Here is a 19,554-nt window from a genome sequence, read left to right on the forward strand (position 1 = left end):
CTGCCTCAAAAACAAACAAACAAACAAACAAACCAAAAAGCAATGTAGATGGCTCCCTAGAAGAACAATACCCAAAACAGGTCTCTACATATGTGTATATACACACACACACCAAAGGTAAGGGAATTTATTAAATGTTTAAAAACTAGACTGGAGAGATGGCTCAGTGGTTAAGAGCACTGACTGCTCTTCCAGAGGTCCCGAGTTCAATTCCCAGCAACCACATGGTGGCTCACAGCGACAGTATACTCACATATATAAAATAAATAAATTAAAAAAAAAAAGTTTAAAAACTAAATGTACTCTAAAAGCCGACTAGATTTCACATTTCTGGAATTCCACAATGGTTAGATCTAAAAACAGAACAACGAGCTCCTTCCTGGTCTTGTTTTTTTTTTTTTTGTTTTTTTTGTTTTTGTTTTTTGAGACATGATCCAGAAATCCTTGCTGGCATTGAATTTATGACACCCTTACACCTTAGCCTTCTGCATGCTAGGATTACAGACCAAGAGGCTGCACACCCAGGTTCCTAGTGCACCTTACAAGCCTGGGCTACAAAGATCCTAGGTTTTTGGGAGAAGAGAAAAGAAAATAAGTGAAAGGGTAATTATAGAGAGAATATCACAGTGCACATGAGGAACATGGGGGGGGGGGACATAGGGAGGGAGGTGGAGGGAGAAGAAGAGGAAGAGGTGGGGAGAGGGAGAGGAGAGGAGGTAGGGGAGAGGGAAGAGGGAGGAGAGGGAGAGGGAGGAGAGGGAGAGGGAGAGAGGGAGAGAGGGGGAGGGAGAGAGGGAGAGAGGGAGAGGGAGAGAGGGAGAGAGAGAGGGAGAGGGAGAGAGGGGGAGGGAGAGAGAGAGGGAGAGATTATAGGGAGAAACACAGAAAACTTGGGTGTTTTAAGAAAGTGAACAACACGCCGGGCAGTGGTGGTACATGCTTTTAATCCCAGCAATTGGAAGGCAGAGGCAGGTGGATTTCTGAGTTTGAGGCCAGCCTGGTCTACAGAGTGAGTTCCAGGACAGCCAGGGCTATACTGAGAAACCCTGTCTCAAGAAAAAAAAAAAAAAAAAGCGAACACACAACAGCATGTCACTGATGGAGGAGGGACAAATGAAGTGTAGTTTAGTGGTTTAGCCTTTTGTTTTCAAATTATCAATCCCAGAAACATAACTATTGCCTTTCAACTATGAAAAAGCTTAATAAATAGAAGTTGGATCAGAGCAGTGGTCCCACATGCCTTTAGTCTCAGTACTCAGGCAAAGGCAGGCAGACCTCAAGCAGAGTTCAAGGCCAAGTTGGTTACAAATTGAATTCAAGGACAACCAGTGCTATACCAAAAAAACCTGACTCAGAAAACCCAGCACCAGCACAGAGGCTGTAACGTGACTCAAGGCAGGGACACTCGACACTTTGCAGAGCATCCACATGGTGGGCCACGGCCACCTTAACTCTGCCTCCACAGCATCTTCGTTTTTACAAATTTGTTCATTCTTATTTTATGTGCTGAGTGTTTTACCTGCATAATGTAAATATTCTACATCTATGCCTGGTATCCCAGGAATTGGGGTCACAGATGGTTGTAAGCAATCATAAGGATGTTGGGAACCAAACTTGGGTCCTCTGTAAGAGCCAACATTTTAACCACCAAGCCAACATCACTCTAAAACCATTAAAAAAAATAATAAAGTTAAATAAAAATTAAAAACCTTTAAGAAATTAATGGCACATCTTTTAATTTCTGGCATTGTTAGTATTTTATCAGTTTAAAATATATTTACTATAAGAAATAGTGACTAAAAACCATAAGGCTTATCAATGGCTTTAAATTCTAACTAGCTGGGGTATCAGTTTATTTAAAAATATAATTTTACTAAAATTAGCAATCTCATGAGCATCTTCTTTTTTTCTTCTTTTTCCAGATTTCCTTAAAAAAAAAAAAAGACCTAGTGATTGGATCATCAAACAAATTGAAATGCACACTTGTTGAGTCTCAATGTTAGTCATGACAATTAGCATTTTACTGTGTAGTTAAAATGTATTTAGTGGTTTGCTAAATATAATCTAATTTTTCTCCCAACAAAGTAAAGGCGACAGGTGCTCTTGTACAGAGAAGGACTGACTTTCTTTCTTTCTTTTTTTTTTTTTTTTGGTTTTTTTCGTGACAGGGTTTCTCTGTGTAGCCCTGGCTGTCCTGGAACTCACTTTGTAGACCAGGCTGGCCTCAAACTCAGAAATCCGCCTGCCTCTACCTCCCAAGTGCTGGGATTAAAGGCTTTCGCCACCACCCACGGCAGGACTGACTTTCAGAATTAGGAAATTTGCTCAAGTTATAGCTAGTTAAGTCACTAAACTGTATCTCTCTTCTCAGATTTGTAGATAAAAAATTATTTCTAGGTCTGGGGATATGGCTCATTTTGTAAAGTGTTTGCGTCAATCCACAAGGCCCTGGATTGGATCCCTCTAGCACTCTATTAATGAGGCATGTTTGCCCATTCTGGTAATGCAAGCAGTGCCCCGGAGAAGCAGCAGATCAGAAACTCAAGGTGGTTCTCAGCTATGAAGTGAATTCCCGGTGTCTAAATGAAGAAATAAACCTTACCCACTGACTTAAGAGTTATTCTCTACCCGGCAGTGGTGGCACACACCTTTAATCCCAGCACTTGGGAGGCAGAGGCAGGCAGATTTCTGAGTTCAGGCCAGCCTGGTCTACAAAGTGAGTTCCAGGACAGCCAGGACTATACAGGGAAACCCTGTCTCGAGAAGAGAAAAAAAAAAAAAAGAGTTATTCTCTTAAGTTTTGGTTGTTTGGTTGGTTTGAGACAGGATCTCATTGTAAAGTCCTGGCTGGCCTGGAACTTACTAGGTCAGGCTTGGCCTTGAACTCACAGAGATGAGCTCCTGAGAGCTAGGATTAAAGGCGTGCACCACCTCACCCAGCATCTTCTTACAACAAGGAAACAACAGGAAGAGTTTCACATAGCCCAGAGCAGCCTCACACTTCAGCATGGGCTGCATATTGAGTGTGAGAGCAGCCTGAGCTACACCAGCTGAGGCCTTTTAAAAAAACAAACACAAAACAAAATTATTTCTACATTAATTGAGTTTGAATTTATGGTAATTCTGTCAAAATACCAAAAAATAGACTCTAAATTCACTGGAGAGGCTGAACCAGCAGCACTAAAGTTGGAGACCAGTCTGAACTTCATTCACACTTGTAGCTCAGTGATAAAAAACACTTGCAAAGCAAAGGTCCTTAGAGTGAGGGGACTTAGCTACTTTTGCATGTTACCAGTCAGCAATAAAAAACAAGCTAAAGGCCTTGTCCAAGTTGTCCAGCAGGCGAATAGCAATGCTGCAATCATGAACTCCTAGACTGGTGCCCCCTCCTTACAATGCATTCTAATCCTCATTTGACTCAAGAGTTTACTAGTGCCCTATTTTCCAAACATTAAGACAGAAAACAGTAAACACTCTCATGAAGGTTCTGACTCACACCACAATATCAGGAATTTCCAATCTTCCCACCAAGAGTAGGTTATCTACTTCAAATTCAGTACAAAGGGAGACAGAATACCTTCTTCGTCCATCTTTTAACTCCATTATAGCCTTTGGTTACCAGCTGTCTATGGAAAAAGCTGTTGAAGAAGTGGACCTAGAACAAACAGCAAACACAGTCAGCCAGGTTACAACACGCAGCACCCAGATTCAACTTCACAAGAAAATGAACAGAGCAAAGATTTTGTTGGTGGCTTTTATTGTTGGTTTGTTTTGTTTCTTATTTTTGAGACAGGGTTTCTCTGTACAGCCCTGGCTGTCCTGCAACTCCCTCTGTAGACTATGGCTGGCCTCAAATCCCCCTGCCTCATGGGTGCTGGGATTAAAGGCGTGAAACACTATGGCTGTTTTGTTTGTTGTTTGTTTGTAACATGTAGCTTAGACTGACCTCAAACTCTACTGTAGCTACAGATGGTACTGACTTTCTGATCTTCCTGTGGTGTGTGCTGCCATACCCAGTTTTTGTATGGTTCGAAGGCATCAAATGCAGGGTTTTGTACCTATGACTTAGCACTCTTCTAACTAATCTACATTCCCAAGCCATGATTCCCTCATTTGTTTTGGGTTTTTTGTTTGGTTTTTGATACAGGCTCTTTCTATGCAGCCTTTGCTGACCTGTATTAGATCAGGCTGGCCTTCAACTCACAGAGATCTACCTGACTATTCTCCTCACCACCACGATTAAAGACATTCACTCACTTCTGGCCAGGCCTAGATTTTTAATTAAAAAAAAAAAAAAAAAACTTTTTATTTTAAAAAAGAGGGGTGGGATGGGGGGCTGGAGAGATGGCTCAGTGGTTAAAAGCACTGGCTGCTCTTCCAGAGGTTGGAGAGATGGCTCAGCAAATAAGAACACTGGCTGTTCTTCCAGAGGACCTGGGTTCAATTCCCAGCAACCATATGACAGCTGACAACTGTCTAGAACTCTAGCTTCAGGAAGTCCAACACCTTTACAAAGACACACATGCAGAAAAACACAAAGTTACTTAAAATAAAAAAATTTTAAAACATTAAAAAACATATTAGAAAGAGAAATAGAAAGAGAAGGAAGGAGGGAGGAAGGAGAGAAAGAAAACACATTATAAAGCCAGGCGTGGTAGCTCACGCCTTTGATCCCAGCACTTGGGAGGCAGAGGCAGGTGGATTTCTGAGTTCAAGGCCAGTCTGGTCTACAAAGTGAGTTCCAGAACAGCCAGGACTACACGGAGAAACCCTGTCTCGAAAAACAAAAAAAAAAAAACAAAAAACAAAAAACACCCACACACATTATATAATTAACACAAGAGTCTATTTCGAAGTTTGGTTAGCATTGTTAACACGCCTTTAATTCCAGCACTCTGGGAGCAGAGGCAGGTGAATCTCTTGAGTTTGCAGCCAGCCTGTTTTACAGAGTGAGTTTCAGCACAACCAGGACTACACAGAGAAAGCATGTTTTGAAAACCAAAAAAGAAAGAAAAAGAAATGACTGTGCCTTTTCATGGTTGTTAGAGAGGCCTGAGTCTCCAAATTCATACCTTTCAGTTAGTTTTATAATTCCTACACTGGAGGTTAAAGCAATTGTTAATTCATTTTTTTTCCTCTTTTTTTGTTTTCTACTTTTCCAGACACGGTCTCTCTGTGTAGCCCTGGCTGTCCTGGAACTAGTTCTGTTGACCAGGCTGACCTCAAACTCACAGAGATGCATCTGCCTATGTCTCTTGAATGCTAGGATTAAAGGTATTTGCCACCACTGCCTGGTTTGCATAATCATTTCTATCTATAAAAATTACCTTAGCCAAAAGAAACATCAGGTCTTACATGCTACCCTTAGATTTCTTGGTTTCTCTGTCATCTAAGACAATGTTCCTACCAGTCTTTGCCACTTATTCAGTGCTAGAGACTGTACACAGGCTCTTGTCAGAGTAGACAAGACTCTAGTCTCACAGAGCAGTCCCTCTAACTTCAGGCATAAAACCTGTATCCTCTTGGTGCTTATAAATCTCAGCAGTAGTCACCAGACCAGAATAACATCATCATCAAGGAATGTAAGAATCAAAATTCCCAGCTCCCCACCCCCAAGACATAGTAAAGTTGCAACTCCTGCATAGGCCACAGCAATCTGCTGTTATGTGCCCTCGAGTGACTCTAAAGCAAATTCTCTAAGAACTATGTAACCCAGCATCGTAGCAGTCGCCTTAATCCCATCATAAGAAAAAATGGAGGAAGAGGATCCCAAATCCAAGGCCAATCTGGGATATGTAGTGAACGCTGTTTCAAAAAGAGCGAGGAGCCCAGCACTTGGGAAGCAGATGCAGATGGATCTCTGAGTTTGAAGCCAGTTTGGCCTGTATAGTAAGACCCTATCTCAAACAAACAAACAACCCAAAAGAGCTGAGTGTAGTGATTACACCTCCAACCCCCCAGCATTTCTGCAGGAGCAGGAAGTTGGCCTTATGTTCAATGCCAGCTGACCTACAGTAGTGAGATCCAGGGCAGCCAGACCTATAGAAGACCTAGTCATAAAAATCCAAAAATCAAAACAAAGAAGCATTCTGCTATTATTGGATTAATAATCAATTATTATTTGATCAATTTGTTATTTGATAATTATATAATTATCAATTGATTAGTTTCAGTTTTTAATCTCTGGCCTCCAGAATGCTGGGATTAAAGGTGTTCACAGCAATGCCCAGCCATAACTGTTTTCTTTTTTTTTTTTCCTTTTTTTCTTTTTTTGGTTTTTTCAAGACAGGGTTTCTCTGTGTGGTCTTGGCTCTCCTGGAACTCACTCTGTAGACCAGGCTGGCCTCGAACTCAGAGATCCACCTGCCTCTGCCTCCCAAGTGCTGGGATTAAAGGCTTGCACCACCACACCCGTCCTGTTTTCTTAAGAGAAAGGTAAAGGGCTTTAATTCCAACACTTAGGACAAAGAGGGAGAAAGATCTCTTGAGTTTAAACATATCCTAGTCTACATAGCGAGTTCCAAAAAAGCCAGGGCTACATAGAGAGATTTTGTCTTAAACAAAAGCAATAAAAAAAAATTTTAATTACTTAAAAGGTTAAAGGGTCTGAATTTAAATCAAATACCCAAGGGTTTTCCTCATCTTTTTTTTTTTTTAAGATTTATTTATTATATTTATATGAGTACATTGTAGTTGTTTTTAGACACACCAGAAGAGGGCATCAGAACCTATTACAGATGGTTGTGAGCCACCATGTGTTTGCTGGGAATTGAACTCAGGACCTCTGGAAGAGCAGTCAGTGCTCTTAACCACTGAGCCATTTCTCCAGCCCTCCCCCCACTTTTTTTTAAAATTCTGGCATGAATACACGTGCCAGTAGAAGCCAGAAGACACTTTGTGGAAAGCATGTGGGTCTCAGGGATTGAACTCAGATCGGTCGGTCTTTGGAGCCATCTTGTTAACAGTCTCTTAAAAAAAAATAAAGGCAGCCTGGGGCTCAGATGGCTCAGTGGTTAAGAGCACTGGCTGCTCTTCCAGAGGTCCTGAGTTCCTGTCAACCACATGGAAGCTCCCGACCATCTGTAATGGGATCTGACGCCCTCTTCTGGCCTGCAGGTGTACCTCCAGATAGAGAACTCACATAAAATAAATAAACTGGGCCTTTAATCCCAGCACTTGGAAAACAGAGGCAGGTGGATTTCTGAGGTGGAGGCTAACCTGGAGTGAGTTCCAGGACAGTCAGAGAAACCCTGTCTTGAAAAACCAAAAAAAAAAAAAAAAAAGCCAGCCCACTATGAAGCACAGGCTGACCTAAAACTCATCAAGCTTGAAGATGGATTATTACTTTACACTTTGAAAGAAAGTAAGGCTAAGCTTTATTTATTAAGATTTTGGGGGTGGGGGGAGGGGCTGGAGAGATGGCTCGGTGGTTAAGAGCACTGACTGCTCTTCTGAAAGTCTTGAGTTCAAATCCCAGCAACCACATGGTGGCTCACAACTATCTGTAATGAGATCTGAAGCCCTCTTCTGGTATGTCTGAAGACTGCTACAGTGTACTTAGATATAATAAGAAGTAAAATCTTTGGGCCAGAGCAAACAGGGCCAACCGCAGCGAGCGGGGCCTGAATTCAATTCCCAGCAACCACATAATGGCTTACAACCATCTATAGCTACAGTGTACTCATGTACATAAAATAAAATAAATAAATCTTTTAAAATTTTTTTATGTGCATAAGTGTTTTGCCTACATTATACAAATGTGTATCCAGTGCCAACAAGTCAGGGGAGGGAATCAGATCTCCTGAAACTGAAGTTCCAGACAGTTGTGAGCCACATTGTGGGCACAAGAAATTAAATCCAGGTCCCTTGCAAAAGCAACCAGTGCATTTAACCAATGAGCCATCTCTCTAGCCCCAAGACTAAGTTTTATTTAAAAATCTATAATAATCCTTGTTAAACATATCTTTTTTTTTTTTTTTTTTTTTTTTTTTGGTTTTTCGAGACAGGGTTTCTCTGTGTAGCCCTGGCTGTCCTGGAACTCACTCTGTAGACCAGGCTGGCCTTGAACTCAGAAATCCACCTGCCTCTGCCTCCCGAGTGCTGGGATTAAAGGCGTGCGCCACCACCGCCCGGCTCTCTTTTTTTTTTCTTTTTTTAAACATATCTTAAAAAAAAAAAGTATGCTCTGTAAAAATAAACACAACTGGAGCTGGTGAGATGGCTCAGTAGTTAAGAGCACTGACTGCTCTTCCAGAGGTCCTGAGTTCAATTCCCAGGAACCACATGGTGGCTCACAACCATCTGATGCCCTCTTCAGGCAAGTGGCACAGCACTCATACATTAAATAAAATTTTTAAAAAACACAAACAAGTAAGGAAGAGGGCTGGAGAGATGGTGCAGCGGTTAAGAGCATTGACTACTCTTCCAGAGGCCCTGAGTTCAACTCCCAGCAACCACATGGTGGCTCACAACCATCTGTAATGGGATCTGATGCCCTTTTCTGGTGTGCCTGAAGAGAGCAATGGTATTCATACATAAAAATAAATAAACAAACAAATCTTTAAAAAAAAAAAAAGGAAGGAAGAAAAATGGGCGTTGTGGGTTTTTTTAAATCAAAAATGGATTTTTTTTTCAGGTTCTCCCCACCTCCACCCCAAGACAGGGTTTCTCTGTGTAGCCCTGGCTGTCCTGGAACTCACTCTGTAGACCAGGCTGGCCTTGAACTCAGAAATCCGCCTACCTCTGCCTCCCAAGTGCTGGGATTAAAGGCGTGTGCCACCACTGCCCAGCTAAAAATGGATTTTGTTGTTGGTTTTTCTTCTTCTTCCTTGAAACAGGGTCTCATGTAGCCCATGCTGGCTGGCCTCAAACTTGCTATGTAGCCAAGAATCCTCCTGCCTCTACCTCCCAAAGTGCTAGGATAAAAGGTGATATGCAACCGCACTCAGTTTAAACAGAAATGATTTTTTAGAAAACATGGTGGACTCTAATGTGCAGTCAAGACATAATCCAACCCATTTAATCTAATAATTACAAATTATCAAATAATTACATACTGTTTAAAAGCAAAACAAACAAAAGAACAAAGACCACAGAAAACCTAACCACCACCTTATTTTGAATAACACAAGGATGCTCACAAAGAGAAAGCCTGCACCTACCTTGTCTGGGACTGCATCCATTATCAGCTCGCCATACATATTAATAACCTGCAGAGAGTAAAACCTGATTAGTCCTGCAGAATGCGGAGCATCCCCAGCAGGATGGGTGGTACACTGAATGCAGTGAAGGTAATAAGGCCTTGTTTCTAAAGATAAATGGAAAGCAAACCCGAAAACTGATTGGCCATCATCCTGTACCAGCTTCTCCCGAGAATCCACGTGCACTAACCTGGTCATTCAACCAGTTCTGCCCATCCAAAGTTGCCAGATCGTCCATATCCAGCATGTGCTTATTGTAGAAGATGCGGAAGTTACACTTTTGATGTCTGGCCCGGTAGTTTGTTATTTCCCTATTGATGAATGGTTTTCTAAAACAGATTTTGAAAGAAAAAGTTAAAATGAAGTGCACTTTATTCGATGTATAATTATCTCTTTTCTCTTAAGGGAAAAGTCACTTATGGCAGTAATATCTTTAAGGGCTTAACTTTAGCACCACTGACATACCTATTAGAAAAGTCTTCATTAAAGACATCTTTTAATCTCCCAAGGACATCTTTTTCACTGAGTGGGACCAGACTTCCATACTTTTTCATAACCTCATCTAGGAATCCTTACATAAGGGGAAAAAAAAAACATGGAAAAATTTTTCATCAAAGTTGTTTTCATAACACATATTCACACCTATTACAGAGAGCATAGAGCCATAACCCGTAAAAACGGTTACATCATTAAGAAAAAAATAGGTATCCTTCACCTTTGTAACCCATGAAGAAATGCTCACAGCAGTTTTTGTTGTTTCAGCTCATCTTAGCCAAAGGCAATTGGCGATGTCGGAGGAGGGTGTGCATACACACATGCACTCGCGAGCGCGCACACACACACACACACACACACACACACACACACACACACACGAGCGCGGGGTGGGGGTGGAGGAGTCAAGTCTAGTCAGCCTCCTACACTCTGGTGTTACAGGTGTGTGCCACCACACCCAGGTCATACAGTGTTTTTAAACAACTAACACACTCCAGAGTCTCTAGTTAAGAGTAATATTTCCATAGTGGGACCTTGAAGAAGAAACTTCTCAAGGACTCCTAAAAAGCCAAGCACAGTTATAAACTCCCGTGCTTCTAGCTACTGGAGAGGCTAAGGCCAAGGGTCACTTGGGTAAAGGAATTCCGGTCTAGCCAGGTGTGGTTTAAGAATAGCTCCTGGGGCTGGCAAGATGGCTCGGGTAAGGTTCTGAGTTCAATTCCCAGCAACCACATGGTGGCTCACAACCATCTGTGATGAGATCTGATGCCCTCTTCTGGTGTATCTCAAGATAGCTACTCTATACTTACATATAATAAATAAATCTTTAAAAAAAAAAAAAAGGAATAGCTCCTATAAGCTCTTTGTTGGAGGACGTGTGTCACTATGGGTAGGGTCGGAGGTTTCAAAAGCCCACTCCAAGCAGTGCCTCTGCCTGCAGCCTTCAGATGGGATATAGAGCTCTCAGCTCCTTTCCAGCACCATGTCTGTCTGCATGCCACCTTGCTCCCTGTAATGATGATAATGGACTAAACCTGTATGCCAGCCACAGTTACGTACTTCTTTTATAAGAGTTATCTTGGGGGCTGGCAAGGTGGCTCAGTGGGTAAGAGAACTGACTGCTCTTCCAAAGGTCCTGAGTTCAAATCCCAGCAACTATATGGTGGCTCACAATCACCCATAATGAGATCTGATGCCCTCTTCTGGTGCGTCTGAAGACAGCTACAGTGTACTTATGTATAATAATAAATAAATCTTTGGGCCTGAGCGAGCAAGGACTGGAGTGAGCAGAGATCCTAAATTCAATTCCCAACAACCACATGAAGGCTCACAACCATCTGAACAGCTACAGTGTACTCATATACATAAAATAAATAAATAAATACATCTTTAAAAGAAAAATAAAATCAGCAAGAGTTCTTAATAGATCTTTCCTGATTTGTATCTTTAAAAAAGAGTTACTTTGGTCATGCTGTCACTTCACACCAATAGAACAGTGACTAAGACACAAGGGGGAACAGCAAGATTCTTAGACAGAATGTGTGTGTGTGGGGGGGGGGGATAAGCGTTAATCATAATATTAAATGTCTTTACTCCCCCAGTAGTTTAGGAAGTAGTTTATTTAAAAAAAAAAAAGAAAGAAAGAAAGTGAAAACTGGTAAGATTGCCATCACTGTATTATTGCAACTTGGCTGTTTTGGTTGGTTGGTTTTTCAATACAGGATTTCTCTGTGTAGCTTTGGCTGTCCTGGAATTAGCTCTGTAGAACAGGCTATCCTTGAGATATCCATCTGCTCCTGCCTTAAGTGCTGGGATAAAGGAATTGGACACCACCACTACTTGGCAGCAATTTGATCACCATTAGCCAGTCTTAGTGCACAGGCCTGTAATCTCAGCACTCAGGAGGCCAGCTTCATCTATAGAGCGAATCCCAGACTACATGGTGAGATCTACATGGTGAGATCTTATCTCCAAACAAGCAGCAAACCTACTAACGTTACTCAGGACCCTGACCCTGTGAGGTAAGTTTAACTGGTAACAGTGAGCAAGGCCTTTCTCCTCCATGCTGCCTAAGCCGGCCTGAGATTCTCCCTCCTTGGCCTCCACGGTAGGAGCTGGGATTATAGGCCAGGTCTGGCTCTAAATAGGCCTGTTTTAAAATTGGGAATAAAAAATTTAAAAACAATTTTTATTGTTTATTTAGCTGTGGTACAAGAGATCAAACCCTGGACCTGATATATGGGGGGGCAAGAGTTCTACCATTTGAGCTATATCTGCATTTGAGCTGTATCTGCATTTGAGCTGTACCTGCATTTGAGCTATATCTGCATTTGAGCTGTATCTGCATTTGAGCTATATCTGCATTTGAGCTATATCTGCACTTGAGCTATATCTGCATTTGAACTGTATCTGCATTTGAGCTGTACCTGCATTTGAGCTATATCTGCATTTGAGCTGTATCTGCATTTGAGCTATATCTGCATTTGAGCTATATCTGCACTTGAGCTGTATCTGCATTTGAGCTGTATCTGCATTTGAGCTATATCTGCAGCCAAGGAAAACAGAATTTCTAAAGAGAGCCTTTAGCCTATTTAAGGCAGTCTTCAAGTCAACTTATGAATACATTCATTTAGTGGTCTCCATGATGACCCACTAAGCAAAAGTCCTCAGGAAATAAAACCCCAACATTATTTCTAAATAGTAACAAAGAAACTGGAGGCAGCTTAGCAAAGGTAGAAACATGACTTTGAGACAATGCTGTAAAGGAGGAACAGCAGTCTACCAAGCTGACAAGTGGCTCTGGCGATTACAGGAACCTCATAACCAGCTCCTTCTGTGGCTCTCACGCAACGGTTTCTGCCAGGCCATCAATTCAGAATGGAAAGTACTGTTGTACTGGGAGAGAAGCAAAGATGAAAACCCGTATTTCCTCCTGTTAACTCCCATCAGAGAGGCTCCCAACTTTCTGTAATGCTGGGAACCCAAGTCAGGGCCTCAAACATGCTAGACAAACCACAGACTTGCACAACCCCAGCCCTTCATTTGGCTTTTATTACATCCATTCATTGTGTGTGTGTACAGTGAGGTACACATGCAAATTGCATACAGAGGTCAGAGGACAACATGTGGGACATGGTACTCTCCTTCCACCGTGTGAGTTCCAGGTTGAACTCACGCTTGGCAGCAAGTGTCTTCACCCTTTACCCACTGGGCCATCTCCACAGCCCAGCCCAAAGTTTGGTTTTGGTTTGTTTTTAATGTGGAACTCTAAGTATTTGTTATAAATTAGGTCACACTCTCCCCAGAGGAAATCCAAGGAGGAAAAGCAGTCATGTGGCCCTAGAGACATATAGCAAGGTAACCTAGGGTAGGGTCACAGGTATGGCTGGTCCTTGGACAGCTCCCACCTCTTCATGGGAGGAGCGGGTGTCACTGCCTTCTTCTCAGTGGCTGCCATAGCAGAACTCTCAACTGTCTTGCCTGACATCAGGGCCTTTCGTGAGGACATGATGATTGAGGGAGGCACAACATCCCGGCGGCCATCACGAGTACAGTAGTAATTGTTGGACAGCTTGTGACTAGGACCCACAGGGAATTTAGGAGGTGGCTGGGTCCCCAGATGCCCAGTTCCGCTGCTTTTAGATAGCACGAGTAGCGGACGCCATATTCCTTCTGCTCCGAATGATGCTGGTGACCCCAAGGTTTTTTGAAATCATTCTCTCTAATTCTCCACCCAAGTCTACTTGGAGGTTCTAAGCTAAGAACAAGGCATATAACATTTTTTTAATTATTATTATTTTATGTGTATGGGTGTTTTGTCTGCATGTATGTCTGTATACCACGTATATGCCAGATGCCCAGAGGTCAGCAGAGGGCATCAGAACCTCTGGAACTAGAGTTACAGATGTTCCTGAGCTATCAAGTGGGTACTAGGAACTGATCCTGGATCCTCTGCATGGTCATCCACGGCTGTTCGCCAAAAAACTATTTCTCCAGCCCCAAGAATATATACTTTTGCTATATTTCCAGCCTTTACATCTTAACAGTTATCTTGTTTCTATATGGTGGTCTTATTTCTACATGGAAAAATGGCCCCAACAGAAGTCAGGAAACCTTAACATTTGAAAAGACTGCATTTAAGCAAGAAATTAAATATGGGTGGAAAGAGAATACTGACTGCACAAAACTGTCCTGACTGTCACATGGGCATGGTGATATATATGCACACTCACACAGAAACTCCATGTATGTACATACATTTATAAAATAGGAATAAAAATAAAAGGGGCTGTTGGGCGGTGGTGGTTCACACCTTTAATCCCAGCACTTGGGAGGCAGAGGCAGGTGGATTTCTGAGTTTGAGGCCAGCCTGGTCTACAGAGTGAGTTCCAGGACAGCCAGGGCTATACAGAGAAACCCTGTCTTGAAAAAAAACAAAAAACCAATAATAATAATAATAATAATAATAATAATAATAATAGTTCAAATTCCAGCAACCACATGGTGGCTCACAACCATCCGTAATGAGATGTGACGACCTCTTCTGGTGTGTCTGAAGACAGCTACAGTGTACTTAGATAATAATAAATAAATCTTAAAAAAAAAATAGAAACAGAATTGTTTTAAAAGGTAGTTTACGGTTGGAGAGCTGGCTCACAGGTTAAGAGAGTATAGTACTCTTCAGAAGACCACAGTTTAGTTCTCAGTACCCTTACTCGATGTTTGAGGCCAGACTGGGCTACCTAAAACTCTGTCTAAAAACAAAGACACCCAATCTTAAAGCCCAACAACGTAAGATTCGCATCTGTAATCTGTAAGCCTGGTAAAACTTAAATTTAAACCAGTTCTTCTTGAAAGGTAATTTGACCATCCTCTTAAAATGTTTAAGTACCAAAATTCTTCTAGTAGCAATCTGAATGACAATCTAACGGACAGAAACAACTGCACAGGAGAGTTCATTGCACCCTTAGAGCCAAATCAATGCAAACTGAGCAGGGAACTAAGCAACATCTACAAAATGGAGCAGTGTAAAAGGTATCACAACACCTAGGTTTAAAGGCAAGCCATGTGTGGGGGGTAAAACTGAGACTCTCTGGAAAGGACAGCATACAGCAAGTGTGGGCAACAAAGAACAGTGCATACCAGAAAGGCAGGTTGAGAGCTGCTCATCATCCACTGGAGACGCTGTCTGGCTGCTCTTGCCACCTGACATTTGGTTTTCTACTTTGGGTTCACTGCACAGCAAGGGAGCATCCAGTGGACTTTTACAGTAAGGGTGGTCCAGCAGCTTAGAACTAAGAATGCTCTGCTTCAGAGACCCATCCTCCTCCATCTGGAAGTTCTCATTCTGGGCAGGCTCCTCAGACACAGGCCCGTCTACACTACTCACAGATTTGTCTGCTCCAGACACTGGCAGTTTCTCTCTGTCATCGCTGACAGCACTTGTCCCGCTTTCCTGACCCAGCGCCATAAGTGCTCTTTCAGTTTCTGGAGAGAACTTGTCACTAGAAGGATGTTCCATTAAAGGGATTTCATGAATTTGCTCTGTACATTCCCACTTAGGACAAGAGGATGACTGGTCCCAATTGTATGCAACACAGCCATTCTGCTGGTCAGGGAATGTGTCATCTAAACCATGCTCCTTGTCCAATACAGGGTTTTCTTTAGTGTGACCATCAGGCACGTGACAGTTTTTTCCCTTCCCCACAGCACTGCTGTCCATGTCTGGAAAGTATGGCTGACACCGACAAGGATCTTTAGGTTCTAGGGAAGGGACTGGATTGCAATTGTCACCCTCAGTGTTATTATCCCTAAGGTTCTCTTGATGGTCCCCAGTGACCTTCTGTACCCAACTTCGCTGGGCCTTTCTTAGCTTGCAAACTCTGCTTTTCGTTCTGAAGTGCTGGGATCTGAAAATCCTATACCGAAATCTAATCATGGATAGTTTCTCATACATCATCAGAGACGCTCTGACTCTTCGGTGTTGGTTAAGCTGGAACTGCTTTGGAATCAGGGGTCTCCTGTTCCTGTGGTGCTCTAGCCCTTGGTAGCAGCCATGACAAACTCGCTTTCTATGTTTGTTCAAGACCACAGTCTTGCCACTGTCACCTGGACTTTGGCTCTCCCCACTGAACTTCATGGGAAAGTCTGAAGCTTGTGGGTCTGTGGTAGGTTCGTGACCATTGGCTCTACCTAAAACAGTGTTTGCTGACAAGCCAGGAGCTGCCTTCAGAAGGCTTTTCTCTCTGCAGTATTTATGGTCCAAGCTCTTTGCTGAAGACAGTAATTTATCTGCTTGGAGTTTCAGGAGACTCCTTGAGGAGGAAATGAAGTGCTTACTGTCCTTTCTTTTCACTTTGGGGTACAAAGTACTAACATTTTGAGTAGCCAGTCCAGACTTTGTCTTTGAACAAAACGGTACATCTTGAATCCATGTTTTCTGGATGTGAAGACCCTTATTACACTGGAAATGCTTCACCTGCCGATGCCAAGCAACTGGCCTTCCCAGCTTAGCTTTCAGAAAGCACAAGTTTTGGGGAAAGTAGAACTTCTTAAAGCTTCCAAACCCAGCATTCCATTTCTCAGAAAAGGCTAAGTGAATTCCTTTCTTCCATAGAATTTTCTTCTGTTTTTTCATTTTTCTGATGCATAATGAGAACTGGATGTACCTATAAAACAAAATGTAAAGAAAATTTAAATTTCAATGTAAGTATAATGTCATAAAGACATATAGCAGTTAAGATCAAAATGAAAGAGAATATGTGTACTTCAATTTACTCTGTCAGCTCTAAGGAAATCCTACCTGACTGAGGTTCCCACTGCAAGATCTGAGAAGAAGGAAGGCATGAACATTTAATACAGCCCCATTTTCTCTATACCTGGTTCTGGTGGAGATATTTCTAGAACCATTTCTGGCAAGATGTAGTCACACATGCCTTCTTTTTTTTTTTTTAATAAAAAAAATTGTATTTACTTAGAAGCATTCAGAATGTCAACAAAACAGCCTCAATTTTTTTTTTTGCAATTACAGAGTGGTATTCAGTTAACAGAACAACAATTATCTTCGTATACGCTGCATCAGAGACAACTGAAGATGAAAAAAATAAAACCCAAAAATAAAACCAAAAGAAAAAAAAAAAAAACAAACTACTATCCCCATATATAACTAATTTGTGCTGTGCACCAACAAGAACCTGCTTTAAATTTCCATGCCAATTTACAACCCCCAGACTGTACCAGGCAAGGTTAGTGGCTATTGAAAATACCACCAGGACAGGGCTATCTAAAGACACATTCGGTAGTGTGTTAACTATACAAAAAAAGACACTGTACAGTTTAAAAACAAATCTTACACAGCCTTACATTTCAATTTTTTTCTTTAAAAGGAGTGAGTTGTGTACAGGGGGGTTAAATGCTTTATAGACAAGAAAAAAAAACTGCGCTAGAACCAACTTATTCATCATCATCTTCTTCTTCATCTTCATCTTCTTCCTCCTCTTCTTCATCTTCCTCTTCCTTCTTTTTCTTGCTCTTTTCAGCCTTGACCACCCCCTTTTTCGCTGCATCAGGTTTTCCTTTAGCTCTGTAGGCAGCAATATCCTTCTCATACTTCTCCTTCAGCTTGGCAGCCTTCTTCTCATAGAGCTGCTTGTCATCTGCTGCAGGGTTGTTCTACATCTCTCCTAGTTTCTTTGCAACATCACCAATGGATAAGCCAGGATGCTCGCCTTTGATTTTGGGGCGGTACTCAGAACAGAACAAGAAGAAGGCCGAAGGAGGCCTCTTGGGTGCATTGGGGTCCTTGAACTTCTTTTTGGTCTCCCTTTGTGGGGGATGTAGGTTTTCATTTCTCTTTCATAATGAGCCTTGTCAGCCTTTGCCATATCTTCAAATTTCCCCTTTTCTTTAGCAGACATGGTCTTCCACCTCTCTGAGCACTTCTTAGAGAACTCTGAGAAGTTGACAGAAACATCCAGGTGCTTCTTCTTGTGCTCCTCCCGGCAGGTTTGCACAAAGAATGCATATGAGGACATTTTGCCTCTCGGCTTCTTAGGATCTCCTTTGCCCATGTTTAGTTGATTTTCCTCCGCGAGGCACAGAGTCGCCCAGTGCCCGTCCGGCTCGCGCTTGCCCCGGCGCTGTCTCTATGGAGCTCAATGTACTGCAATGGATGTGAGAGTGGAAGCCAGACACAGCCTCCACACATGCCTTTAATCCCATCATTTGGGAAGCTGAGGCTAGGTAGACCTCAATCTTTGTGAGTTCCAGACCAGCCTGTTCTAAGTTCCAAGTCTGCCAGACACCTTGTAACAAAAATTTTTTTCTCAGTATGCACTAATTTTTGTTTTGGGGATTTTTTTGTTTGTTTGTACATGGATATATTTCACCTACATGTATATAGGTTCACCACTTTAAGTGCCTACTGCCTGTGGAGGCCAGAAGAGGGCGCTGGATGCCTGTGGTTATGAATAGCTGTGAACTACTCTGTGGGTGCTGGAAATTGAACCTAGGTCCTCTGTAAAAGCAACAAGCTAGCTGCTAAGCCATCTCTTTAACCCACTCTCTCAGTTTCTAATAGAACACTCAAGGCAAAAAAATCAGAAGAGAATTTCTAGTGTTTTAGTACTTGACTACCTTGCCAGCCACAGAATTTCTATATTGACGCTGTGGTCTCAACTGTAAAGTGAAAGATAGTAAAGAAGAGGGACCAAGCACCCCTTCAGACGGATTTCATATCTACTAATGTGGTCCACATAGTCATCACCCTCAAGGAGATCGGGCTCACTTTTACAGTCAGAGCTGAGTGTCTATAAAGGAACAGGACTTCATCGGATACTCTCATATAAGGAACACAAACAAACACGAGCACGCACAAAGAATTTCAGGAATAGCTGATAGAGGTAAAAGATGAGAAGGAATAAATGAAAATTAGACATAAGGGCTGGAGAGATGGCTCAGTGGTTAAGAGCACCGACTGCTCTTACGAAGGCCCTGAGTTCAAATCCCAGCAACCACATGGTGGCTCACAACCATCTGTAATGATAAGTGAATCTCTTCTGGGGTGTCTGAAGACAGCTATGGTGTACTTACATATAACAATAAATAAATCTTTAAAAAAAAAAAAAAGAAAAAAGAAAATTAGACATGAAGCTGGAGGTGTAGTCAGTCAATACACAGGCATGATGGGGCTGGAGACAGATTATTTGCCTAGCATGCATAAAGCCTTGGATTCAATTCCCAACATAAAACCAATCATGAAGGCACACACACACACACACTCAACCCCAACACTCGGGGAATGAAGATCAGAAGTTCAAGGTCTGTGGGAGAAGGGTCTTACCCGCTATGAATCCTTCAAGCTACAACCTACAGGGCAAGTAACTGGAGCAGTAACCATGGCACAGAAGCCATGAGGACAGCAAACAGTTCCCAGGGAGATGTGAGGCATGAGAAGGGCATCATGCCTGGTACTGTAATCCTGGCCAGAACCCCGAGACTGGGGCGGTGGCAGGTCCTATGGGTAGCCAGATCTGGTGGTATACAGCTTTAATCTCAGCAGAGGCTGAAGATCTCAGAGTTCAAACTGCTAATGAGCTCAAGGCCAGTCTGGTCTACATAGCAAGTTCCAGGTCCACTAAGGCTACATAGCGAGACCTTGTTTCGAAAACTAAAAAGCAGATCAATGAGTAACACAGTTAACAGGTCAAAAAGGCTAAAACCTAAGGCCATGAAGTAAGCTACATGAGGCTGTTAAAGCCCTAAATTAGAAGTAACACATACCCATGAAGGTTAGGAATATAGATGGTGCTGAGAAAGAAGGTCATCCAGAAGTCTGAACACCACCCCACACACAACCACC

The 19,554-nt window shown here is 42.3% G+C and overlaps 1 protein-coding gene and 2 pseudogenes across 8 annotated transcripts in view; all 3 read right to left on the bottom strand.

The window, feature by feature from the left end:
* The window catches only part of Senp5 (SUMO/sentrin specific peptidase 5), a 43,618-nt gene that overhangs the window by 14,433 nt on the left and 9,631 nt on the right, over nt 1-19,554 (bottom strand). For 3 of the 7 annotated variants that reach the window (NM_001357087.1, NM_177103.4, XM_006522242.4), the window contains exons 2-6: nt 14,838-16,363; nt 9,666-9,771; nt 9,391-9,529; nt 9,162-9,209; nt 3,578-3,655 (exon numbers count right to left, since the gene is read on the bottom strand). In NM_001357087.1, the coding sequence (NP_001344016.1) occupies nt 3,578-3,655; nt 9,162-9,209; nt 9,391-9,529; nt 9,666-9,771; nt 14,838-16,332 (1,866 nt within the window). In that variant the 5' untranslated portion in view covers nt 16,333-16,363. Of the gene's footprint in view, nt 1-1,719; nt 1,928-3,496; nt 3,656-9,161; nt 9,210-9,390; nt 9,530-9,665; nt 9,772-14,837; nt 16,364-19,554 lie in introns of those variants that run through there. The other 4 variants (NM_001357088.1, XR_003951796.1, XM_006522240.4 and 1 more) reach the window with 4 other exon arrangements.
* Gm15694 (predicted gene 15694) lies at nt 12,729-13,689 on the bottom strand (annotated as a pseudogene). Its single transcript, NR_103513.1, has one exon. The product of NR_103513.1 is annotated as a predicted gene 15694 (transcript).
* Hmgb1-ps6 (high mobility group box 1, pseudogene 6) lies at nt 17,151-17,764 on the bottom strand (annotated as a pseudogene).

The sequence above is a fragment of the Mus musculus genome, chromosome 16 (assembly GCF_000001635.26).
Source record: "Mus musculus strain C57BL/6J chromosome 16, GRCm38.p6 C57BL/6J".
NCBI lineage: Eukaryota > Metazoa > Chordata > Mammalia > Rodentia > Muridae > Mus > Mus musculus.